At 41.6% G+C, this 27,050-nt stretch overlaps 1 protein-coding gene across 3 annotated transcripts in view; it reads left to right on the forward strand.

Annotated features, from left to right (window-relative positions):
* Positions 1-27,050, forward strand: part of PLCB4 (phospholipase C, beta 4) — a 193,243-nt gene that overhangs the window by 105,282 nt on the left and 60,911 nt on the right. For 2 of the 3 annotated variants that reach the window (XM_006894241.1, XM_006894243.1), the window contains exons 13-20: positions 767-846; positions 1,582-1,666; positions 4,880-4,970; positions 6,915-7,010; positions 16,297-16,391; positions 24,324-24,465; positions 25,435-25,519; positions 25,850-25,974. In XM_006894241.1, the coding sequence (XP_006894303.1) occupies positions 767-846; positions 1,582-1,666; positions 4,880-4,970; positions 6,915-7,010; positions 16,297-16,391; positions 24,324-24,465; positions 25,435-25,519; positions 25,850-25,974 (799 nt within the window). Of the gene's footprint in view, positions 1-766; positions 847-1,581; positions 1,667-4,879; positions 4,971-6,914; positions 7,011-16,296; positions 16,392-17,864; positions 17,901-24,323; positions 24,466-25,434; positions 25,520-25,849; positions 25,975-27,050 lie in introns of all 3 variants that reach the window. The other variant, XM_006894242.1, reaches the window with a different exon arrangement.

Below are 27,050 nucleotides of genomic sequence, written 5' to 3' on the forward strand. Positions count from 1 at the left end.
ATCCGATAGAAGGTCTGCTATGAGTCAGTTCCGACTTGATGGCACATAATAACAACAACAACACCAAGCTGATGATAGGGAGCTCTGGGGGTGTAGCTGGCTAAGGAGTTTTGCTGCTCATCCAAAAGTGGCACCTCTCTCGTGGTTTGAATTCTCGGGAGAAGGAAAGATGCGTGACTTACAGCCTCCAAACACTCACTGGGGAGTCAGCTATGAGACATTTCTGACTCAACAGCCATGAATTTGAATAATACCGAGCAAAGGATATTGTGCATATGACATCCACGCACAGAAGTGCACATCAAGGTAATGAAACGTAACCAGGACCTACGCTGGAATGCTGAGGGAAGTCCTCATAACGTTCAGCAGTCCTTGGTTCACAGATACCGATTTCTGTATGACCTACCTGTTTGGGCTGATGGCAGAAGCTTACCTGCTTACCTGCTTCTCGGTGAGCACTGGGCTCCTGCTATGGTGGAGTACCAAGCAAGGATTTGGTGGGCCATTTAGAGGAAGTAGCTAGTAAGCTAACAATGCCATCATTTTAGAGAAGTGACAGGTAGCTTGGGTGGGAAAAACGATTCTTAACCATCCCGTGTGCCTTGGGGACTAACCGCAGGAGACTCCTCCTCCAGGTAAATGGGTCTCCAGCTCTGAACTGCTGGTGCAACCTTTGCACAGGGCTCCTAGTACCTGGTGTCTGAGCAGATGAAGGTGCCTTCAAAGCTTTGCTCTTTTCTCTCATTGACTTTCTTTATCTTTAAAGGATGTGATTCAGGCCATCAAGGAAACTGCGTTTGTCACATCGGAATATCCTGTAATCCTGTCCTTTGAAAACCACTGCAGGTACCACAGTTCATTCTGCTTCAGCCTTTGCTGTTTCTCAACCTTCACCTCTGCTCTATTTGTTTAAAAAGAATTGAATAAAAAAAAATAATAATTGAATAAGGGAGCTCTGGGGGCCTGGTGGCAGGAAGCTGCACTGTAATCCCAGAGGAATGCGGTTCAAATCCACCAGATGCTCTGCTGGAGAAGGAGGGGCAATCTCCTCCTGTACCTATCAGATCTGATTTGACGGTACACGCACAAAAATAATAATAATAACAACAACAACAATAATAATAATAATAAATGGAATTGTTTTTGTGAAATGAGAAATTCTAAATAGTTCTCTAGTTAAGCACACAGTTAAAAAACAAAAAGAAAGTAACAGAAAAATAAACCAAACCCTGAAGTTATTTTAATGTGTTTTTTAAGTGCTCCCTCTAGGTAAAAGGTTAGAAATTGGAACACCATGGGTTAAGTCCCATTGAGTTAGAAGGTTTGGCAGTACATTTGAAAGCAGATGGCCATTAATTAAAAAAGTACTTTTCATTCTGCTTATCACATTTTGGGTTGGATCATCTTTTTTTTATTATACCAATTAAAGTTTATAGTATATAAAAGTACATTTCATATTCACATCAAGTGGCCGGTGGTGCGGTTTGCAGAGTGGAATTTTTTAACGGCGTAGGAATGTGTGCTTGTTCTTGGACTGTGAATCGGTGTTTGGATTTACAAATGTCACTTCTTTCTGTGCAGCAAATATCAACAATACAAGATGTCCAAATATTGCGAAGATCTATTTGGGGATCTCCTGTTGAAACAAGCGCTTGAGTCACATCCAGTATGTATTTTTAGCTAACCATATTTCTAGTGTGAATGGATTTGTTTTGAAGTTCTTTTCTAAAGGGTCAAGTAGTGCCAGAGGACTAAGGCTAAAGATCTGCGTATTTATTTAAATTCTTCGGTACAGAACACATTCATCAAGCTTGAGAGGGACGAATAGTGACATAAAGTAAACATCTAGCTCATTGTCATTTGGAAGATCCTGGAATCTAAAGGGTTTTTCCCCATCAGTACTTCCATAAAGCGTTCTCTGGCCTTGATCCTCCAGCTGGTCAGTCATTCCGATCCAGTGAAACAGGAACAGACCTGAACTTGTAAAAGCATGGTGTACAGGAACCATAACTGGAATGGGAAAATCTACTTATTAAAGCCCTCAAATGGGAAACGTGAATGGGAAGAGTGAGCTCTTTCAAGAAGCTGATAGGAGAGATCGTATTTTCGCCAGGACGATGGACAAGACCACACTCATTGAAAGCAGTGCAGTCAGCTGCCAGTTTTGAGCCGGACACAGTCATTTCCACCTCTGGCAATCAGTGCTATGCAACACGCTTGCTGCATTTCTTTTTCTAAGTTTCTTTCTTTCTTATTAAGTTTCTAACAGAACATCCATCCATAATTTTCCAGTTCCTCCTGTCAATTTCACTACACCCACATTTTACAAATTTGCATCCATTCTGGGTCACTTCATCAGTTATGATTAAACTGAGAAGAATCAGATCAGAGCTCAGCCTGGCCTCAGCACTTCTGTACTTCAATTACATGTTATATTCACCTGGGAACTGTTAGGAATACTTAGGCCAGGGCCTTCCTCTTAGAAGGTTTAACTCATCCGAGGTAGAAACTGAGCATACTATTTTTTTATGTCGGATGTGTATCTGGAGTTCAGAATTCATGTTGATGTAGAAAATAGATCAGACTCTAAACTCCAAAATATCTCTTAGGACAGTATTCGATACACATTTTTGAGCTTCACTTTATGCCTGCTAATTTCTTCATAATACAAGACATTCTTAACCTGTGGCATCTACCATACATTCTAATGATATGCAAATGTTTCTCTGTAAGTATTCCAGAGTTTCACAATCTTAGAAGAATCCACAGCCCTCAAATGGAAGGTGCTTTGTTAAAAGTAATACTTAGGAAAAAAAATAAAATATAATTTAAAAAAGTAATGCTTAGGAACATTTACAAAGAGCAGGTTTTTTGGAGGAAATGGGTCTGTGGGAACTGAGAACTATATTGTTGTTGGACGCTATTGTGTTGACTACAACTCAGTAACCTTGTGAACAACAGACCTGACCTTGCCTGTCCTGCACCTTCCTGGCAATCTCTGTCACGCTCAAGCCCACTGCTGTAGTCACTGGGTCATTCATGCCCTTGAGGGTCTTCCTCTCTTTCACTGACCCTCCACCTTTCCCGGCATGATGGCATTTTCCAAGGACTGCCCAGAGTAAGTACGTTGGACAGATTGTCACCATCCTGGATTCTAAGGAGCACCACTCTGGTAGCCCTTTCTCCCTCCAGATTTGCTGCTGCTTTTTGGCAGTACTCAATACTCTCCTCCAGCGCCACCATTTAAAGGTCTCAATTCTTCGTGTTTCCTTATTCTTCGTCCACCTTTCAGATGCATAGAAAGAAATTGAAAAACATACAGGAGACCAATTTCTTTGCATCTTTTGCTCCCACCATGGATTCTGCTGAGCCGGCTGAGGCAGTGACCCATAGACAGCCTCCCTGTCCAGATCCTGGAGCACTGACCGTCTTGCCTGCACTCTGACCGGCTTCCTTAAGACTACCAGTGCCTGCAGCGTTCTGTCTGAGGCTGTACCAGGTCACTGGAGCCTCCTCTGTCCGTCAGTGGGAAAGATGGGCCGGAAGTGCCAAGTGTCACCCTTGCCCCTCCATGTACTTCTCAGGTGCCCCAATGCTGAGGGCGTGCGCTCCAGTCCCTCCCAGGGCGCCCCAGGACTGGAGGCTCCACAGTGATAACCTGCCTGCTAGTTCACCCTTTCTCAGCTCCCCCCACTTCTGTTTCTCACCCTCCCCAGAGTTTCCTTTATCGCCTTCCAGATAAGCCACAGGCACTTTAATCCTTGTCTCAGAGGTGGCTTTTAAGAGTACCCCCAAAATCTCTGATTGACTGATGAGCTTTACCTAGGCCCTCCGTTTATGATCTTGATTTTGTAGAAAGACCTCTTAATGGGAGTGATAGGCACATATTGCATGAAAGGTGTTATGGGAGGCACAGATCAGATCATATTAGTAAAACCTGTTTCCTGAACTATGAAGCTTTTTTCTGTGGGGATAAGGATGGGGTTTGGGGTTATCACAGGAGACAAATGCAAACACACAACTAAAGATGGCCTTTGATTACTGAATATTTGTTGAGGAGATATCCCGGTCCCAGAGAGGTGCTGGAGAATGGATCTGTGAGGGCAGCCTTCCTGAAAGAACTCAGAGTCAGGCAAAGAGATTCATTTGAGAAAAGACAGGCTTGAGAAATAGCCTGAGCCTTGCATGTAATGAGTAGCTTACAAACTTCTTTTGAAAGTGAATGAATGGAGGCGTGAAAGGGCGGGTTGGGTGGTTAGGTAAGTGGATAAGTAGGTGGATAGAGAAATAAGAGCGTAGAAGATCATAGAAGATCAATGGCTAGATAAAAGACATTTCTTTGGCTTAGAGATAATAGAGTTAAAGAAGGAACACCTTTAAAGACATGCATCCAAATGAATGAAGACATGGTAGAGTTTCAGCTCCAGTGCTAAGGATTACTCTCTCCTTTATTACTTGTAAAGCCACAGACCTTTGCGTTGTGATTTGATTGACAGATGGACCCATACTTGGGGCAACCTGGAGAGTCTCTTCATAGACCCTACCCATCCCGATGATCCCTTAGACTTCACCAGATTCTTTAAGGCCTAATGCTGGACAGTAGACCCTCCCCAAACACACCAGCCAGCTCTGACCCCAGATAGTCTGGGGATGTGGGGATCAGTTCTGCACCTTTAATGACAGCACAGCGGAAAGCCTTAGTCTGAGGCAGCCGTTGATGTGCTGGGCTGACTCCTGCTGGGAGTGAAAACGTGCGCTGTGCGGAGCGCCACCTAGTGGATGTTGGGATGCATGACTCTCAGGCCTTCATGCTCATTCTGGTTGGAAAGAAAAATGAAACAAGCCTTGTCATTAATTCATCCTTTCCGTTTATCTCCAGCTTGAACCAGGCAGGCCGCTGCCTTCTCCCAATGACCTCAAAAGAAAAATACTCATCAAAAATAAACGCCTGAAACCTGAAGTTGAAAAAAGTAAGGCAAATGCATGCATCCATGACAGACGTATACACACATGATCTAATTGGAAAATTCCATTATCCAGAATGAATCATAGGCTTTTAGAGAGAGAGTGTCCTGTTGACATAATTTAAGCCTTTCTTTTCAAAGCAAAGTTTCTGTATTTCCAGATACATTTTGCTTCCATGTCAGCTTATTTCTTTATTGAGAGAATTATATTCATTTATTTATTTGCCATAATTTAAAGTGGCCCTAGGGAAAAGTAAGAAGAAAATAGAGTATTTTAGAACATAAAGATAAAAGGAACTGGCATCTTATAATTTTATATACTTGAAAGTCTTCTGAGGGGAAAAATTCCTCTTTGTAGTTTACTTATAGAATGGATGAATATCTAAGAATCCCACCTAAATATATCCGTTGGTGACTATCTGAAGAAATAAAAGAGATTTTTGTAGAGAAACCTTTGCTCTTACTTCCTTTAAGTGTATTTTTTAAATCTGTAAATTGACCACATCCAATATTGGTATGATTTGATTTATTTCCTCCCCCCACCCTGGTATTCTAACTAGAATTCAAAAATTATATGAAGGACTATTTATTTAAATTATGAGAAAGAATCTCTTAGGATAATTTGAACAGAAAACTGAAAGAAATAAGAAAATTCCAAGTTTTGTATACATTTACATGTGCGGTTGTATAATAAAGATAAATGTATATAAGCTCGTGTTTATATATACACACTTTTTTTACAAAACTAATCATAATAATCTTATTGATTGGTATTTTTTATTCAACCACCTAGAAACACCTATACATGGTGGTTTGTAATTCTACATGGTAACTTTAATTCCAATATACAAAATACTCCATACAGTTCATTGTATGATATATAGTATAATTCACCAGCCCCAAGAAGATGAGTGATTACTATTATAAAAGCATTAATGATGAAAATACTTGATGCTTACTTTGTGCATTTAAAAAAGTTTTTCCTTGAAATCGGATGAGACATTCAGAGTTGCAGAAGGAATACTGGTGGCACAGCAGTTAAGCACTCAGATGCTACTTGAAAGGGTGACTCTTTGGACCCATCAGTCCGTCACTCTGCAGGTGAAAAGATCTGGCACTCTACTTTGCTAAAGATTACAGCCCAGGAATCCTCTGGGCGGTTCTATGTTTCTTAGAGGGTCACTGAGAGTCAGAATTGACTCGATGACTTTGAACAACACCCACAGACAAAGCATATATGCACATTCTGATGTATCCTGTTATGCTGCCTTTGAGGAAAGTTGTACCATGTGCTCACTCAGTAGGACACCAGAGCGCTTGCTTCATGGGAATGTCCTGCACTCTGACCATCAGCCATCTTCTACATGGTTTCCAGCTAGTAAGAAAACAGTATCTTATTTTATAGTTGTCTCTTTAGAGATAATTTGTGATATGCTTACATGTTTGCCTATTTTACTTTCAATCCATTTGTCTTCATTTTACTAATTAATAAGTTTTTAAAAATATCTTATGCATAACCTTAATTGTGTCAGTTGAAGAGATATTTTTTCCTTAAATGTTGTCAGACTCCGACTTGCATTGTCTATTTTATCTTACGCCTTCACCACAGTTGTTCCAAACCTTGGTCAGAACCAGTTTCCCAGTTGTATGCTTTGTTCCCCAGCCTTCAGTCCTTCGCAGCAGCTGAGTTTCCCTCTCAAACCTGGTGACCAGGATCTTGAGCAGCCCACCCCCCGTCGCAGTAATTCTTTGTGTGCAGACCAGGTGGTGGTTGCAAGTGTTTCAAGAAACCAAGACCCCCACAGTGGGTAGCGCAGTGGCACTGCTGGTCTGTAGGAACTTGTCCATTAAGGGTCTCTACCATGCGTTTCCTTATCTACTTTATTTTCTTCTCAGCTTATAGAAGTCATCTAATATCTGTCATTATCTTTTTGTTGATTTAAAAAACAGAGCAGCTGGAAGCTTTAAAGAGCATGATGGAAGCTGGAGAAACGGCGTCACCGGTCAACATCTTAGAGGATGATAATGAAGAGGAAATAGAATGTGGTAAGCTGTTCTTACTTACATGTCTCTAACGTTCATTGGAAATTAAGAAAGCCGTGACTTTTTTCTGTGGTCCCTTGTACAGGTAAGGGATCGTCTTCCAGTGCCTCCTTCAGAGGCTGATTCTGATGGAAGGTGAATGCCTCTCTCACACACTTTCTTCCTCTCTTCTCTCTCTACTTTTCATTATTATTCCCTTTTTTATTACTTCTCTCTGCGGGTCTTTTATTTTCTTACTTTTTTTTTTTATGTGTACCTTCAAATTGGATCTGATTGGTACAGGAAGAGATTGCCCCTCCTTCTCCAGCAAAGCATCTAGTGGATTCAAACCATGTACCTCTGGGATTGCAGTGCAGCTTCTTGCCACCAGGCTACCAGAGCTCCCTCGAGTCTGACTTTTTAACACCTGTCTTTGAACATGTGAGAAGGAAAACAGCAGCAGGTGGTGTGCTGCAACTTTGTATATACTGAGCACTACTCATGATAAAGATGTACAAAAATAAGAACAAAGTCTTAATTAAGTGTGTTTGCCATAATTGTAGTAATATTATGGTTTTTTAGACTTTTTAAAAAAATTTATTTTTTTGTGTGTGTGTGCCATCAAATCGGATCTGACTAGTACAGAAGGAGATTGCACCTCTTTCTCCAGCAGAGCATCTGGTGGATTCGAATTAATAGTATAACTTTTATGAACAGGAACTACCTGTTTATAATGCTTTTTACTCTTTATAGTCAAGTATGTGTGCACAGGCCACTCTTCATCGTTCTCTGTTCCTCCAAATATTATTTCTTCTCGTTTATAGAGCCAGTAGATTTTTCTGGGTTAGTCATCCCCTTCCTGTTGAGCTGTTCATCTGTTCAGCAGAAATTCACAGCCAGGGTTCCTTGAAGCACTTGCTATCCAAGGCAGGGGTTAGAATAGAAATAACATCCTTCATTCTAATCCTGTAAGTAAAAGCATGAATTGCCATTTTATTAATGATGATAAGAATAGGAAATTTGCTTTTACTGTATGAATGTGTTTTTGTAAAGAGAAATAAAACCTAAGTAGTATTTTCAAGAAGGTACATTGTCTAATATTATTATCTAAAAGGTATATTTCTATTATATCAGTAGTAGTTAATGGCTCAGCTACAAATCATAGTCACCTTGTGTGCAAAGAACAAAGCCCAGCCCCATCCACAGTCTTTTCTATACTTAAACTCATTGTTGCAGTTACCATGTCATTCCATTTTCTTGAACTTAATGATCTTCCTCCGTTTTGCTGGCCCTCTTCTTTTCCAAGTGTGATGTCTTTCTCCAGGATTTCCCCTCCTGACAGCACGCCCCAAGTGTGTGAGCCAAGGTCATACCACCCTTGTCTCTTAATTCTGGTTACACTTTTTCTAAGACAAATTTGTTTGTTCTTTTGACATTCCTTATATATTCAACACTGTTTTGCCAGTACTCCAATTCAAAGACAGCAACTCTTCTTCAGTCTTCCTTCTTTATTGCCCAACTTTCACATGTATAGGAAGCAATTAAAAATAGCATGGCTTGAGTCAAACACACCTTAGTCTTTAAAGTGACATTCTTGCTCTTGAACACTTTAAAGAGGTCCTTGGGAGCAGATTTTCCCTCTTATAGTAAGTCATTTAGTTTATTGAGCACTGCTTCCATGGATATCAATCATAGATCCACATACAATGATTTCTCCATCAATCATGCTATTACTTATCACTTACTCTTTGGAGCATTTGTGAGGATTTTTCGTTCTTAGATGTTGAGGTCAGGAGCTCTGATAACCCAAAGGTTGTGCCTCTTTGGTGGTTCAAATTCACCATGGGCTGCATGGGAGAGAGGTGGACAGTCTCTTACCATGGCAGCTCTGAGTTGGTTCCCACTGGACCACAATGTGTTTGCACTTTTTTTCATTTATGGTGAGGTATATCTGATACTGAAGGCTGTATTATGTGATCTTCCTCAATGAATGTTTCAAGTCCTCTTCACTTCCAGCAAACAGGTTTCTGATACCTGCATATCATTGGTCGTTGAGTAGTAACTAGAACTACTCAAAAATTATGCTGATCTTTTCTTTAAAGTCTATGAACAAATTGTTGTTGTTATGTGCCGTTGACTCCCCTGCGATTTATAGTGAACCCGTGTATAACAGCTTTGAAGCCTACCCTGTCCTGAGCCAGTCTCACTGACTCAGAAACACAAACACCCATTTGCCCCAGTTACTGTATCAATCCATCTCATCCGAGATCTCCCTCTTCTGTGCTGTCTCTCCACCCTTCCAAACATGATATCCTTCTTCAAAGACCAGTCCCTACTGGCCACATGCCCAAAGTATGTGAGCTGGAGCTTCAAAATCCTAGACTCCGAGGAGAGACTTGGCTTCACCCTCTCCAAGACAGATCTATTTGTTTTCTTGGCGGTCCATGGGATGTTCAAGACTCTTCTCCAGCACCACAACTTGAAGGCATCAAGTATTCTATCATTCTTAGTCACTGTCCAGCTCTCTGATGCATAGCGAGTTACATCCAGTAAAATATGATGCTAACCAAAGGAAGAAACAAAAGGACCTCAGGTCAGTGTATATGTATATGCAAAGTGAACTGGAAATTCAAGGTTGGTATGAAAATTTCAAGTTCAAATCCTCTAAATTATCTTTCATATAGGTAATTTAAAAATATTGTCATCATTTCACTAAAGACAGCCTTACTTAAAATATTTGATCAGTCAGCTTTAGATTCTACTTTACTTTCCCATATAATCATAACTCTGTTGTTTGATTTAAATGGATTGCTTCATCATTTCAGGATGTTATTAGCAAATTACTTGTTCACTTTTTTCCCCTGGGGACAGATTAACAAGATAACCTAGACTTGTATTTCTGTATCTCGATGGCTAGGCAATGCCTGAGGAGTTTAGAAATACTTGGAGAAAGTGGCTCATTTATGATCCAAACATCTGAAATACGTGAGTGGATTTTAAGAAAACTTGATTTTACAAGTGAAAACCAGGAAGCTAAAATTATTAAGTCTTTCTATTCAGGATCCCTTAGTAAAGATTCTGGTCCCACAGTAGGCTGCATAAATGACTCGTCTTGTGTTTTAAGTATGGATTTAACTCCACTCTAGAGCAGCCATTATACGTCTGTATGTTTCCCTTAATGGGATGAGTCTAAATTCATAGAGACCTGCTAGTATTCAGTCAGTGCCTATTATGGTTATCTGTAGCTGCTTAACAAACTACCCCAAAATTCAAAGACTTCAAATAATATTCTCCTGTTACCTAATGTCATTTGTCTGTGAGAGTTCAAATTGTACTGGCTGTAAAAACCTCCTAAAAAATAGAGAAGCAAGTAGATCCCTTTGAAGACTCAGTCACACCTGGCCCATGCTATGGCATTTTCCAGCCTCCTCATGAGCATTGGACGGCCTCTTAGAAGCTGGGATGGCAAGAGTTCATCTCATGTACTTTGGCCATGCTGTAGGAGATACCAGAGCCTGCAGAGTGAGCTCTGGTGGCCTCGTCTCTTAGGGCGTTGCATTGCTCACCCAAAGGTGATGCCTCATTGGTGGTTCGAATCCCCTAGAAGGCTGGGCAGTCTCCTCCTGTGAGGCTTACAGGCTCTGCAATTCACAGGAGGGTCGGCTGTGGGTCAGTCCCGACTCAGGGCATTGAGTCTGAGCGCTTCCCCGGAGAAGGATCTCCTCCTTGGGAAAGGGCCAGTGAAAAAGGAAGCCCTTCTACAGAACAGATTGAAACAGTGCCTTCATAATGGACTCAGATACAGCCGTGACTGTGAGGCTAACACACTCAGGGCCAGAAACTCATTCATTCTGCTGTGCATAGAGTTACATGGAGTCAGAACCATTTCGATGCCATTATCTCTCATAGTTCTGTGTCATCTGAGCCCCTTGAGTTTCTCATTAGTTACCCTCAGATGGCACGGAGAATCATTTGAATGTTAAGTTGGACCTGTTGGCCAGAGTGGCTCACTCACATGGCTGAGACTTGCTCCCTGGCTGTCTCCTAGGCTAAGCTCTGCTGGCCCATCCTACTGAAGGTACACTTCACATGGCTTGAGCTTCTCTCCTCCCTCCCTCCTGGCCCGTTGTATACTACAGTCCAATACAAGGAGCCCTGGTATTGCAAGGATTCAGTGCTCAGCTCCTGATCCAGAGGTCAGCGGTTCAAAGCCTCTTACTGCTATATGGAGAAAGTTGTGTGACAGCCTGCTCCTGTAGAGAACCCAGCCTAGGAAACGTTGTGGGGCAGTTTTACTGCATCTTACAGAGTCATTATGAGTCAGAATTGACTCCACAACAGTGAACTTTGGAGCATTAAACAAACTGTCAAAAGAGAAGATTAACAAGGGAAAGTAGACATTAATTATTTATTACTATAAACATTAATAAAAATAATGACAGCAGCTACTACCATTCCTGTACCAACTAGTAGAAAAGGGTTTGCATCCCTGTCTCATCTCGTCTTCATACACAAGGGGAGGAGGCATCACCCTCATTTTTTGGGTAAGAAGCTGAACCCTAGAAAGGTCACAGAATTGCTACATGCATTCACACCTGTCAGGTGCTAAATGCAATTCCAAGATTATCTGACTCCACGATCACAGACCTCTTTCTGTATCCCACAGTAACGCCCTTCAAGTACTAATAAATGATAAAATAACACTGCCGCTGGGCTAAGTCTGCCTCGCAGCATCCCTCCATTTGGGTTTCTGTTGTTGTTGTTGTTGTTATGTGCCGTCGAGTCACTTGCGACTCATAGCGACCCTATGTACAACAGCCCTAAACTCTGCTCTGTCCTGTGCCAATTGCACTGTCTCTGACACTCCCATCCCGATTATCCCAGTCACTGAATCAATCCACCTCATAGAGGGCCTTCCCCTCCTGCGCCGTCCCTCCACCATCCCAAGCATGATGTCCTCCTCCAAGGACCAGTCTCTCCTCACAACATGTCCAAAGTATGTTAGACGGAGCCTCAGAATCCTTGCCTCCAAGGAGCCACCCGGTTTAACCATTTCCAGGACAAATCTGTTTGTTTTCCTAGCAGTCCATGGTATTCTCAGTACTCTTCTTCAGCACCACAGATCAAAGGCATCAATTCTCCTTTTATCCTCTTTGGTCATTGTCCAACTCTCTGATGCATAACAGGTGATTGCGAAGACCATGGCCTGTATCAGACACACCTTAGTCTCCAGAGAGACACCATTGCTCTTCAGTACTTTGGAGAGGTCCCTAACAGCAGACTTTCCCATGGCAATGCGCCTTTTAATTTCCTGGCTACTGGTGCCGAGAGTGTTGACTGTGGAGCCAAGCAAACTAAAGCTGTGTACAATCTCAATCTCTTCACCATCCATCCTGATGTTGCCTTGGTTTCTAGAACCCTAAATATTTACTGGCGGAGACCACATAGCTTGAGAGCAGCTGGTGGGTTTGAACTTCAAGCCTTTAGGTTAACAGCACAACTACACTGTACACTCAGTCACCATAACAAAGTTTCCCAAACACACACAGGAATCTAAAATGAGGGCCACCATGCTCCCACTCACAGAACCCTGGTGGTGTCGTGCAGAACATACTGGACTGCTAACTGAGGTCAGTCAGCAGTTCCAGCCCACCCCCTGCCCCATCAGATAATGATACGCTGCTTCTTTCCCTAAAGATTTACAGCTCCGAAATCCCCAAGAAGGGTCCACGAAATAGAATCAACTCAGTGGCAGTGTATTTGATTTTGGCCTCGATGATTCTAAACAGCCTTAATTATTTTGATAGATTAAAAATGGCAAAATCACCTCACAGTACCTTCCACTACATATTCGCCTGTTGTTCCAAAATATACTTGAGATTTTTACTAAATCTTAGCATAACTGGCCTCATGGGATAGTAGACAGGAAGGAATGTTCCTGGAGGGGAGAATAACCCACCGCAGTTGTTCTAGAAGCTTCCAGACACTTCTACCAGTTGACGGATGTGATTCGGAAGCTCTGATTTCTGGTGACCAGTTGGCTGTCATTATGCTGGTGACACAAGATCCTAGTGTACTGGCATCATGGATCATGATCGTGGAGTGACTCCAGTCTCTGGTTTAAATACATACACACAGAAGTCAAGGGAAGACCAAGCATGCTTCAAGAGGGGCACTTCAGGGGGTTACAGAGAGTAGTAGAGGCTTCTCAATAAGTAGTAAATGTGTTCAGGAGTTTTCATGGGGTGTAGATTCCAAAAAGGAATAGTTCAGGGCTGTAAGACAAGCTATGTGGAACACTACAAGTTGTATCTTGTGGTTGTGTCCACATATACACTTTGAGTATTCTCTCTTCCAAGAGAGAATAAAACTTTATGCATACAGCTCTTTAAAAATAGCTATTAAGATCATTTTCAACCCCACAACAGAGGCATCAAATCTTCTTTTGTCATGTTTATCTATTTTCTAAGTGCATATGCATAGCAAGTAATTGAGAAGACCCTTGTTTGGATTAGGCGCACCTTAGTCTTCAAGCTGATATCCTTGCTCTTTAGCACTTTGGCGAGGCCTTTCACAGCAAACTTTCCCATTGCCAAAATGTCTTGATTTCCAACCTTTGGTGCCAGGGTCTTTATGGTGGATCTAATTAAGATGAAATCACTGACAAATTTCTCTTTCATCTTCATCTGTCATGAAGTTGTCTACTGGTGAGGATTTTTGTTCTCTTGGTGTTGGGATGTTATCCATATTGAGAGCTGCATCATGTGTCTGATCAAGTAGTTCAAGTTCTCTCCACGTTCAGCAAGCAAGATTGTGTCATCAAAAGGACAGAAGATATGTCTTGAAAAAGCCACAGCTGGGGGTGCTCCTTGGAGGCAAGGATAGTGAAACTGCAGCTGACATACTTTGGACATGTTGTTAGGAGGGAGCCAGTCATCAGAAAAGGACATCCAGTGACCATAATGGTGGGCTGGAATGTGGCCGAGATGATGAGGATGGCACAAAGAAGGATGGGGTTTAGATTCATTATTCTCAGGGCTGCTGTGAACCATCGTTGACTTGGTGGCACTTAACAACAACAATAATAAATTGCCTACCAGATGCATGGAACAACCCCTTTGTCTTAAGTACTTTACATCTGTCGGAAAGTTAAGACTAGACAGACCTATATGGAATGAAAGTATAATAATGATGGTAGCAATGTCCAGAATCCAAGAAAAATATCCAAACACCATTGAAAGGGAGTGATGGAGAAGCTGAATTCCGGGTCAGCGTCTTACTCCCTGACCATTCAGAAGGCAGGCCCTTCTCTGAATCTTTTACCTTGTCTGTGAAAGGACGGATTATCAACTAGATTATCTTCAGACATCGTCTAGGTCCACAAATCCACTTCCTGTCTAGTGTGCTGTTCTTATTTTGTTTTCAGTTTAATTCTTACCCTTTTCAGAATGTCAGCTCCAGGGGAGGAGGGTGTTTCTACTTCACTAATACCTACTTTCCATGGCTATAATGTTGTTGTTGGTGGTGGTGGTGGTGATGATGTTGTTGTTGTTAGGTATCCTCAAGTTGAGTACAACCCATACTGTTCCAGTACACAACACATCTGAGCCCTGTCCTGTCGTGTGTGATCCTCATGCTTCATGACACACTAGAGCCCATTGTGGCTGTCACCGTGTCAATGTGCCGTTCCACCTCACAAAGAGGAGTCCCCCAAGAACGTTCTACTCCAAGACACTGTCAGTGGAAAGAGACCACTGGAGCGCTGGTGGTCTACTGGTAAGAAGCTGTACGGCAATCCAAAGGCAACAGTTCAAAGCCTCCAGCTGCTCCAGGGGTGAAGGATGGGCACTCTCCTCCAGCACAACTTACTGCCTCTGAAAACCCACTGGACGGTCAGTTATTAGTTGGTTCCAACTTGAAGGCACACAACAACAATGAAGAAATGCTTCAAATTAATGATATGATAAATCAAGTAAAGTGTACATTCAATGTCAGAAGCAATGAGATGTATAGTAGAATTAACCAAAATAATGTTCATTCATTCATTCTGGTTGTTGCATTTTTCACTCTGTACATGCATTTTAAAAATACCACTAATTAGTCTTAGGATTCTTCTGATTTCCCTTTGAGGTCGTACTCAGCATTATTTCTTCTTTTTAGTGATACAGTTCTTTCCTGCACTGTGCTGTGACGTTGTGACTTCAGGTTTGATCACTATTCATAAGCCCTGTGGGTTTCTCTGGATCCTGCTGTTTTAGGCACATTCCTTCTTGGAAGCTCCTGCACAGGGGTGATCATCTGACTCCAGGTCCCACACCTGTGTGAGTGAGCCTTCTTCCACCAAAAGCCTTGGGTGGATCCTGGAATTTTTATTTAATACCCTACTTCCATTTCCCTTGGTAGTGTGAATACAAGGGTTCAAATGCAGAATTTTTAAAACCTAAGCTTTGAGCTGTGGCATTGGAGAAGAGCACTGAACATCCCATGGAAGGCTGAGAGAACAAACAGATATATCTTGGAGAGGTTGAAGCCAGAGTGCTCTTTGGAGGCAAGGATGATGAGGCTTCACCTCACATACTTTGGACATGTTGCTAAGAGGTGCTATCCGTGGGAGAGGGACATATTGCTGAGAAGGTTATAGGGTCGGCAAAGGAGAGGAAGACCCTCAACCAGGTGGATTGACATGGTGACTTCAGCCGTGGGTTCTAGTGCGTCAGGAAGTGCAAAGATGGCACAGGAGAAGTCAGGGTTCAGATCCTTTGTTCATAGGGTCACCACTAGTCATACTTGATTCAACGGCACCTAACAACAAGAAGCCACCCTTGACAAATAGTTTACAAAGCAGTAAACATTCTTTAAGGCCTTTCTTTTTTGTGTCACACTTCTTCTGGTTCCCAAGTCATTATATCACCAATAATCAAGCAGACATTTTAATATCACTTTCAAAATTATCAAATTATACTTTCTTTATCTACCTCTTGTTTTATGAGTCAGAAATAAAACAGACATAATTGAGGTTTTCCTCTTTAGGGTTAATGTTCTACTGGCATGGGCGGGGGGAAATCTTAATATTAAACACAATGTTACATGTAGCAGACCCAGAAAAAGATACAGAATGTGATCCTTGACCTTGAATAGTTAAGAAGTTAGTGATAAATTTACCTGAGAAAATTGCCCATCTGAGTGTTTGCATTTTCCTGGAGCCTCCTTTCCATCTAGACGTGCTTTTTGTTCTTCCTGAGATCACAGACAAGGCCTGGCTGTTTGGCAGTTACTTGGCTCATAGACTCTCCTTTTGTTTCCCATGCAGCTGACCAAGAGGAGGAAGCTCACCCTGAATACAAATTTGGACATGAACTTGATGACTTGAGTCACAAGGAAGCAGTTGCCAACAGCGTCAAGAAGGTCAGCGATCTTGTTGTGTTCCCCCCTCTGTCATGACTCTCGGGGTAGCAGCTGCTAGTCAGGAAAGCCCTGGAACTGTGACAGCCAGCCACAAAGGATCTGGTGGCTTTTTTCCTCCGTCTAAATTGCGTGGAAGGACACAGCCGTTCAGTGGGGGCTGGAATTGACATCTGCCTTTGAGACATAGACAAGGAAATTAAAGAGTCACTAAATTACTCATTAATCATGTCCAGTATTGACCACTGCCCAGCTGGCCAGGGCTTTTAAAATATTACCACTGGCTGTATTACTGGAGCTGGGTGGGGAGGATACCACAGAGACATCCCCACAGCAAAGATGAATAAGCCTGCAGAAGCTAAAAGGAAAATGACCCCAATTATCCCAGCCAGATCCTCATTAGAGAACCAGGAAGGGAAGTATCACCTTCTTAAAGTAAAGTAAGCATAGAAATATTTTCACCTACCAGCCAATTAAAAACTAGAGCTATTTTTTTCACCATGGCACAGTTGAGACCTCGGGAATCTAGAAGAGTGGACATACACACTTACTTTCTGCCCTCCAGAAGACGAAATCTGATGGGATTTTAGTACAGAGTGCAGAGAATAGACCTCAACTAATTGTATCACTCCACAGTGATGCTTCATCATAAATGCACTATAAAATAAAACAAGTTCCAAAACGGAGATTAATGAGAGGGAGGGAATACGAATTGCAGAAGCAAAAGGGTAAAGACGGGTCAGCCGTGCACAGAAATCGATACCACGCCGTGTACCATGTATCTGTTTCCTAGGGCTTCTGGATAAATTCCCACAAAGCAGGTGGGTCAAGCAACACAAATGCATTCTCCCACAGTTCTCGAGGTGGTGGTTGTTAGGTGTCATCAAGTTGGAACTGACTCATAGCTGACCGTCCAGCGGGTTTACATCACATAAGAGGAGAGTGCCCGCGTTTCCCGTGTGCTTCTAAAGGCTCGGAGTCTAAATCCAATAAATCAGAGTATATATCAGAAAATATCAGGTTCTCTCTTAAGACTCAAGAAGGTGCTTCCTTTGCTCTCCCCTGATGGTGTTGGTGTTGGCAATTCTGGGCATTCCTTGGCTTGTACCTACATCCCTGGAATCTCGGCCTCCGTCTTCACATCCTTGTCTGCCTTCTGTGTATCCTCTCTCCTGTATCTTCTCTTCTTTCATAAGGACAACGTTTCTACTGCATTCGGACATTCTCTAGTCCAAGATGAATTTCTGTTAACTGAGAACACCTTCAAAGATTCTTACTTCCAAACGAGATCTCATTTGCATTCAGAGAAGGTTAGCATTTCACCATATACCTTGAGAGACACAATTCAGTTCCTAACAGACCACAGAATGTATTTACATGCTTACATAGATCTAGAGAAATACTTATATGAGTAAGCAGTAAACTTAGGATGTTGACTTTTGGAGATGTAAATGTTATTTTCTTTTTTAAATTTAGGTTTCAGATGATCTTGAACATGAAAACAACAAAAAGGTAGCAAAATAATTGAATTATGCATTTTGCTCTAATTAACCCATATCTGATTTGCTTTAAAGTGCACATTTTGTGCAAAGTACTGTAGTTACCCCTTCTTCCCCCCACAGAACATCAGGCTTATTGTTTATAGGTAAAATATTTATGTGCTTGGTATATCTAATTATAATAGTTTTCAAGGAAAGGAATTCATCGCAAGTGATAACAATGCTTTAATCCTGGTAAGACCAGCAGAAGAAGAGGCAGGTAAGTAAGAGACGTAGACCTAAATCATTTCTCCTAATCATTTCCTAAATGTATTTTCCCTACAAACAAATGTTAAGAATTTTCTTAAGTAGAGTTAAATATTTCATTCCTAGAAGAGGGCTACATAAAGCAAATGGAATTGAAAACTTAAAATGACTGATAGTCTTTCAAAAACAACTAGAAGAAAGCATCGACAGAGAACTGCCAGACGTTTAAGGTGGATTTGGGAGAGGCCATGTTACCAGGGATATCATTGCTGATGTCAGATGGATCTGGGATGAAAGCAGAGAATACAAGAAGAATGCCTGTTTGTGCATCATGGACTATGCAAGAGCATTTGACTGTGTGGATCATAACATTATAGCTAACATTGAGAAGAATGGGAATCCCAGAAGACATGACTGAGCCCGTGTGAGACCTAGACCAAGAGGCTCTTGTGCAAAAAGAACAAGGGAACACTGCATGTTCTAAAATTAGGAAAGGTTTGCATGAGTGTTGTATCCTTTTTTCATACCTATTTAGTATGAGAACAAATTTTCTGAGAAGCTAGACTTTATGAAGAAAAATGTGGCATTAGGATTGGAAGAATACTTATCAATAACCTTCGTAATGCAGATGACATACCCTTCCTTGCTGAACATGAAGAAGACTTCAAGCACTTGCTTCAGATGGTTAAACAATGCAGCTTCAATATGGATTGCATCTTAACATCAAGCAAACAAAGGTCCTTCCCACTGCACCGCTATGCAACATCATGATGGATGGAGAAAGAATTGAGATCATTAATATCTTCATCTTACTGGGATCCACAATCAGTACACTTGGTACCAAGAGTCAGAAGAACCATTACACTGGGAAAGTCTGTATGCAGAGGCCTCTCCAAATTATTGAGGTGGTGTTATTGTTGTTATGTTCTGTCAAGTCCCTTGCAACCCATAGCAACTCTATGTACAACAGCCCTAAACCCTGCTCTAACTTGAGCCAATTTCATTGTCTCTAACACACCAACCCCCATTACCCCAGTTACTGAATTAGTCCATTTCATCCAGTGTCTTCCTCTCTTGTGCTGCCCCTCCACCCTCCCAAGTATGACATCCCTCTCCAAAGACTGGTCCCTCCTTGCAGCATGCCCCAAGTATGGCAGTTTAAGGACTAAGGTGGGCCTGATTAAGGCCTTGGTCTTTTCAGTCACTTGCTATGCATCTGAGAGCTAGACAGTGATGAAGGATTACAGAAGAATTGATGCCTTTGAACTGTAGTATTGGATAAGAATGCTGAATATCCCATGGGCTGCCAAAAGAACAAATTTATATGTCTTGGAGAAGGTGCAGCCAGAGTGCTCCTTGGAGGCAAAGAAGATGAAGCTTGCTCTCACATACTTTTAACACATACCAAGAGGGGGAAGACCCTCAACCAAGTGGGTTGACATGGTGACTGCAGCAGTGGGCTTGAGTGTGTCAGAGACTGTGGGGTGACACAGGATAGGACAGTGTTCAGATAGGTTCTTCATAGGGTCTCTGCGAGTCATATTTGACTCAATGGAACATAACAACAATAGGTTATCCATTCCAGCGGAGTCAATCTTATCACAATCTTTTCGCAAAATATTAAGGAGTACATGCCTGTCTTTCATACTATAATTTCTTAAAGTTTTGAAGCCAAATGACCTTCACTGTTGTAGTTATAAGTTCAGTGGCTCTAAGGTTGCTTAATCTTCAGGTCCTCGGTCTTTTCACCATTTGATCTGTAGGTAAAACTCTGATCTTTATTTTACATAATTGCTGACTTTAATGAGGTTGCACATACAGAGTTGAGCATATTTGAAATTACTAACACTTTCACCTTGGATCCACAATCAACACGTTTAGTACCAGCAGTCAGGAGATCAGAAGACGTATTGCTTTGGGCAGGTCCACTATCAGAGACCTCCCCAAATTACTATGGAGCGATGATGCCAGTTTGAAGACTAAGGTGTGTCTGATTCCAGTCATGGTCTTTTCATTCACTTGCTATACTTCTGAGAGCTGAACAGTGAATAAGGATGACAGAAGAAGAATGGATGCCTTTGAGTTGTGGTGCTGGAGAATAGCACTGGATATTCCATGGACTGCCAAAAGAACAAATAGCTATGTCTTGGGAAAAGTGCGACCAGAGTGCTCCTTGGAGGCAAGAATGGTGAAGCTGCATCTCACGTACTTTGGGCATGTAACTAGGAGAAGTTATTTCTTGGAAAGGGACATCATGTTTGGAAAGATGGAGGGTGCATGAAGGAGAGGGAGATCTTCAATTAGATGGATGGACATGGTGACGAGTAATGAACGCAAGTGTGTCAGAGATGCTGAAGATGACACAGGACAGGACAGGGTTCAGAGCTGTTGTTCATAGGGTTGCTATGAGTCATTCTCAACTCAACAGCACCTAACAACAAGCGAGTGTGCGCGTGTGCACGCACGTGCGCGCATGTGTGTGTGCGTGTATGTGTGTACAGTGTTGTTTATAACTATCAAACAAACAAGAAAGGAATAAAACACAACACCTGCCATTATTTTGAAGAATCAGGGCATACATAAAATGAGATTACATTTAACAGTTCATATTAGTTAATTGTTTATCTCACATTTTTTATAGGCTGAATGATTTAGAGATTTAATGATTCAGAGAACCCAGATTAACAATTGAGACAAACAGGCGTTCTGATCATTTTCCCCTAGAGAATTGATTATTGTAACTGATCTATTTATGAAGCTATATTTGATCAATGCAGAAAATTTAAATTTTCAAAGTTTTTTACAAAATGTTGACTACTTTTGAAGGCTTTACTTATGTCAGTCTTGTAGATTTTTCAAAGAAGGATTTTTTTAGTTTTATTTAATGTGAATTAATGCAGTTTTAAAGTGTCATAGGTAGAGATCAATCAATTATTTATTAATTATAAGTACATTTTTTAAGAAAGAAAAAAAAAGATTCATGAACGGCAAATGTCCATATGAACCTCACCACATGGAGTGCTCAGGAATCAAATTGTGCTGTATCTGTGGAAAGAGATGGTAGAAAGCAAGTTCAAATTGAAGCTGAAGAAAATTAAAACAAGTCCAGATGAGCCAAAATACAACCTTGAATTTATCCCACTTAAATACAAAAACAATCTAATGAATAGATGTTTTGGATGCAAACCACCAGAGACAGCGTAACTGTGAGATAGCATCAGAGATAGAGTGTACATGAGGAAAGCAGAAGGTTGTTAAAGAGACAGGGAAGAAGGAAAAGACAAAGGATGTCAGAAGGCATTCTGAAGCTTGCTCTCAAATGGAGAGAAGCTAACACACCAGGAAGAAATGGTGAAATAAGAGACCTGAATAGAAGATTTGAACAGGCAGCTCAAGAAGACAAAGCAAAGTATTATAAAGAAATGTACAAAACCTGGAGTTCGAAAACCAAAAGGGAAGAACAGCTTTGACATTTCTCAAATGGAAAGAATTAAAGTAAAACTTCAGCCTTCCAGTTGTGATACTGAGGATTTCTGTGGACAGAACAGGGAGCTCTGGAGACCTCGTGGGTAGAGGCTGTGCTGCCAACGCAGAGGTACTCTGTTTGGATCTACCAGCTACTCCAAGGGAGAAGGACAGACAGTCTCCTGCCAGACACTGAAAATCCACTAGAGGGTCAGCTGTGAGTCGATTCTGACTTGGCGGCAATAGACAGGATACTGACTGACACAGGAATATCAAAAGACGATGGAAGAAAACCAGATCCACTGTACCCAGATGAATTGCTCAGCACTACAGTAGCTCAAGGAGTAGCAGATGATCAAGAACCAATGGCACTGAAGGGAGAAGTCCCAGTTTCGCTGAAGGCATTGGCAAAAATCAAGGATGCGGGAACTGGAATACTGCTGAGGTCTTTCAGCAAACAGATGCAGCCCTGCATGTGGTCACACCTTCATGCTAAGAAATTTGGAATATGGATGCCTGGCTAATTGACTGGAAGAGATCCATATTTGTTCTTATTCCAAAAAAAAAAGTGATCCAATAGAATGTAGAAATTATCATTAATATCATATTCAAATAAAATCTTGCTGAAGATAATTTTTAAATTACTGAGATGGAGCAATACATCAAAAAAGAATCATGAGGTTGTACAATTTCATGAATGGGGGATGAGGGAAATTGGAAGAATATGGTCTGAAAAACAATGTCTTCAGATTTTGTAAATGAACTGGTATAATTAAAAATCAATAAAAACTTTAAAATAAAAGAAAAAAAAGGATTTGCCATATATTCAAACTTGATATAGAGGAGACTGGGAAGTATGAAATATCATTATCAATGTGAGTGGTATCTTTACGGAAAGCAGAAAATACCACAGATGCTTTCAGATCCAAACCCACGGCAGCTGAGTCTGCACGAGGTCATAGCTGATCCTGCAGCACATGTCCTGAGGTAAATTGCACATGTAAATTGCATGATATAAAATTGCTCATCTTTGCCCTGAGAGCCCCAGCTGGAATAGAACCATTGGAGAGGCACCACCTTGGTATTAACAGCACAGCTCCCTATGGTCTACGCCACCAGAGCTCCCTACAAAGATGTGTACTTGTATTTTATTGTCTGTACAGGGGGATTTGACCCTGAAGATCATAATAAATTCATGAATAACGTTGAGAAGAATGTGAATTCCAGAGCAGTTAATTGTACTCTAGAAGAACTTGTACCTAGATCAAGAAGCAAAAGTTCGAACAGAACAGAGGAACGAGGTGTAATCGGGAGAAATCTGCATCAGGATTTGTTCCTTTCACTATACCTTTACAATATGCATGCTGAGCAAAAATTCTGAGACACTGGAGTTTTAAAAGAAGAATTGGAAGACTCTATGTTGTATGTTATTTTTGAGTACCGTCGAGTCAGAAGTGACCCATAGCTGACCCTCTGGTGGGTTTTCAGAGGTAGTTAATTGCACAGGAGGAGACTGTCCATCCTCCTCCCACAGAACAGCTGGTGGCCTTGAACCTCGGGAATTCGGGATTACAATGCAGCTTCTTGCCACTAGGCCACCAGAGCTGTACAGATAACGTCATTTTCTTTGCTGAAAATGAAGGGGACGTGAAACACTGAAGAAGATCAGAGACTAAAAACTTCAGTATCAAGAAAACAAAAATCCTTCTAATTGGACTGGTAGACAACATCATTATTAATGGCATAAGATTGAAGTTCTCAAGGATTTAATTAACCCCTAGGGAAGCGGTTGTCAGGAAATTAAAGCAAAACACACTATTAGCAGATTTGCTGTCCAGGTCTTCTCCAAAGCACTTAAGAGCAGGAGTCTCCCTTTAAAGATAGAGGTGCTTGACCCAAACCATGATATTTTCACTTGCTTCATTTGCTGTATGTCTGAAAGTTGAACAATGAATAAAAACGACAGACTTGAACCCTTTGGATTGTGTTGTAAAGAGTATTGAATACATTATGGACTAAAAAAAAAAAAAACAACCAAAAAACAAAACCAAACAGATCTGTCTTGGAAGAAACGTGTCCAGGGTGCTCCTTGTCGATAAAGTTGGTGAGACTTTGGGCATGTGTCAGGAGGGTCCAGACCTTGGAAAGGGCCTGGAAAAGTAGGTCATCAAAGGAGAAGACCCTCAGTGAGATGGCCTTACAGGGACTGCAACATTGGGCATAAGTCCAACAGAGCTTGTGAGGATCATACGGGCGAAGCCAAGATTTCCAGCAGGTAAACATAGAGCCTCTATGAGTTCAAGCCAATTCAGTAGCACCTACAACAACAGTGTGATGGGCCAGATTATTTAAGAATAAACGTTTAAAAAATTATGTTCTATTTGGGTTCCTCCAACATAGGAAAAGATGGCTAATAGTACCTACTGTACACAGTTCATGGAATTGCTCTGAGAGTCGGCATGGTTCCTAGAATCCATTAAGTTTCTTTTTAAATGTAAAAATGTGCAATAGATAGAATATTTTCTTTTTACCTCTGGTGTTATTTAGAGCTGCAATAAGTATTAACTTTTGAAATTGCCCATTAGCATGAATTGAGGAGGAAAGTCTTATATTGTTCTCTGTGTGTGTGTGTGTGTGTGTAGACTCCACTCTGTGAGGAAGTCTGTAGCGTATATTTGTAAGTCCCGCTGAAGTCATAGACATTTATGCCCTTTGTTACTTGCAGGGCCTGGTCACTGTGGAAGATGAGCAGGCGTGGATGGCATCTTATAAATACGTAGGTGCTACCACTAACATCCATCCGTATTTATCCACCATGATCAACTACGCGCAGCCAGTAAAGTTCCAGGGTTTCAATGTGGCTGAAGGTAACACCAAAGGTTAAACACAATAGCCTTTTTGTCTGCTTTTATTACGCTGTTGAGCTCTGGTCTAATTTGTCACCACTTTCTTCTCTGGGGGCAGCTGCACCTCACCTTATTTTTATTCCAAGCCCCGCAGAGGCCTTGTTGTTGGCCTGCAGTGGCACTGCGTTGTTCTCCTATCATCCACAGGGTGGCTCTGAGAGACTGCATTTGTGAGCACTCGCCCTGAGATTCTCACGTTCCATTTGCTCTCACCAACCTACTTTAATCAGAAAGTGATCTCCAGAAATGTAGCATGCATTATAAAACTCTGCATAATCACTGTGTGGCTGGAGAAGCCATCACCTCCACCACCATTCTGTCTCCATACCACCACCACCTCCTCTACTAACACCTCCACCATCTCTTTTACCCTGACCACTAAGCCTCCTTCTCGACCACCACCACTGTGACCACCTGCACTTCCACCTCCACCACCTCTCCCACCTCTCCCACCACCCCCATTTCCACCACCATCACCACCTCTCCCACCGTCTACCTCCAATCCCACCACCATCACCACCTCTCCCACCTCCACCTCCAATCCCACCACCATCACCACCTCTCCCACCACGTCCACCTCCATTCCCACCTCCACTACCATCACCACTTCCTCAACCACCACCATCACCAGCACTGAGTCCACGTCACCACCTTTTCTTCTACCACCCCCACCAGTCGTGAACTACGTTTCTTAATTCACAATTTGTTTCATGGCTCAAAACTTAATCCTTCTCCTTTTAATGTCAAGGCAGCCATGCCTCCATCCACAGAGCATTCGTGGACACAGGAGATGAATGTCAGCATATCCTAAAATCATAATACATCTGCGTCTCAAGCTTTGTGGTTCAGGATGCTGTTATAATTTTGCCTTGTGTTTGTGTGAGGGTTCGATGACAGAATTTAGTAATGAATCTTTGCTTTTCTTTCCAGAACGCAATATCCATTATAACATGTCTTCTTTTAATGAGTCGGTCGGTCTAGGCTACTTGAAGACACATGCAATTGAATTTGTGAAGTATCCTTAAGTGTTGAGAACAATGAGTGGTCTGTGCATTTTTAACTGAACAGGAACCCCTAAGAGGGTTCAATATCTGGTGTATCATTCTGATTCTTTACATAATACAGTGTGAAAGATGGCAGATCCAAAATTCTGTCTAAGTGTGAGTTGTTCCATTAAGGTACAAACGTGATTTTTCTCTTAAGCATTATTTCTATTGTATTCATATTTATGAAAATTGCCAGCATTTTCTTTGTATTTGTTTTTTCAAACCTTGATTGCTTTAGCTATTTCTTCCTCTCTGACATCTTACTCCTTTTTCCTGTTTTCCTTAATAAGTTAACATAGTTATAACAAACGGCAAATGAGTCGCATTTACCCCAAGGGAGGCCGCGTGGATTCCAGTAATTACATGCCTCAAATTTTCTGGAACGCTGGCTGTCAGATGGTTTCGCTGAACTATCAAACGCCAGGTAGGCACGAATGTCCAGTGACCCCAGATTCCGCAGGAAGCCTTTGGTGGGACCATGCATGCCAAAATTTGCTGTCACTGGGTTTTAGATATTTTTTAAAGAAAGCCGACATATGGCAAAACAATGTGTCATTGGGTGTGTGTGAAAGTGAGAAATTAAAAACACAAAGTAGGGCAGAAAAACAGCAGTGACGGAGAATACATTTGGGTTTAGATTAAAATTGATTTTACAAATGCCATGAACATTGTTCCCCATGTTGTCATAATATTTCTAATTTGTCTTCTTTTAAATCACATGTTTTTCCTTGTTTCCCAAGACAGGATTAAACAAGAATAATTTGCAAAGAATGGTGATGTCTTTGCACAGTAACTTCTAGTTGTTGTTGTTGTTGTTGTTGTTAAGTGCCACCACATTGACTACCCTTCATAACAACTCTACAAGTATGACTCAGTGATTTCTGGAACGTCCCCTGACCACGGTTGGCATGGAGCAGACATTAACAATGAAGTTAATGTCTCACCAAAAATCACACAGTGTGATCAAGTTGACCATGAGAATTGGGGGTGAGGTGACCTCCACATTCAACTCAAAGGCAGCTTTCTAATATGTAATGTTTTTTCCTTTTATTTTCCCTAGGAGAGGAGTACATTTTTTTAATAGATGTATAAACAAATTTAAAATAAATCTGAGATCTGCTTAACTACCTAGAATCACAATGATAAGATTAAAGGAAGCAAAATACGAGGCTGTAGGAGCTCTGGGGCCTTTAATAGTAAGGAGCTGTGCTGCCGGCACAAAGGCACGTGGTTCAAATCCGCCAGCTGCTCTCCAAGAGATGAGAGGGGAAGTCTCATCCCGTGAAGTTAACTGCCTCTGAAAAACTACTGAGGGTCAGCTATGAATCGGTTCTACTTACCAGAACAACAGCAGATCACTCACAAGAAGTCTGTGTTTACTCATCTTTAAATCTGGTAGAAAACTGTCCTTGAACCTGGTTTCCCCCTTTGCTTGTTGCACGCAGGCACGAGTCAGTCTTCTCAATTTGAGTGCATTAACCTCTCTAGCGCCCCCCCCCC

This window comes from Elephantulus edwardii, unplaced genomic scaffold (assembly GCF_000299155.1).
Source record: "Elephantulus edwardii isolate Elephantulus edwardi_28Jun2011 unplaced genomic scaffold, EleEdw1.0 scaffold00138, whole genome shotgun sequence".
Lineage (NCBI taxonomy): Eukaryota > Metazoa > Chordata > Mammalia > Macroscelidea > Macroscelididae > Elephantulus > Elephantulus edwardii.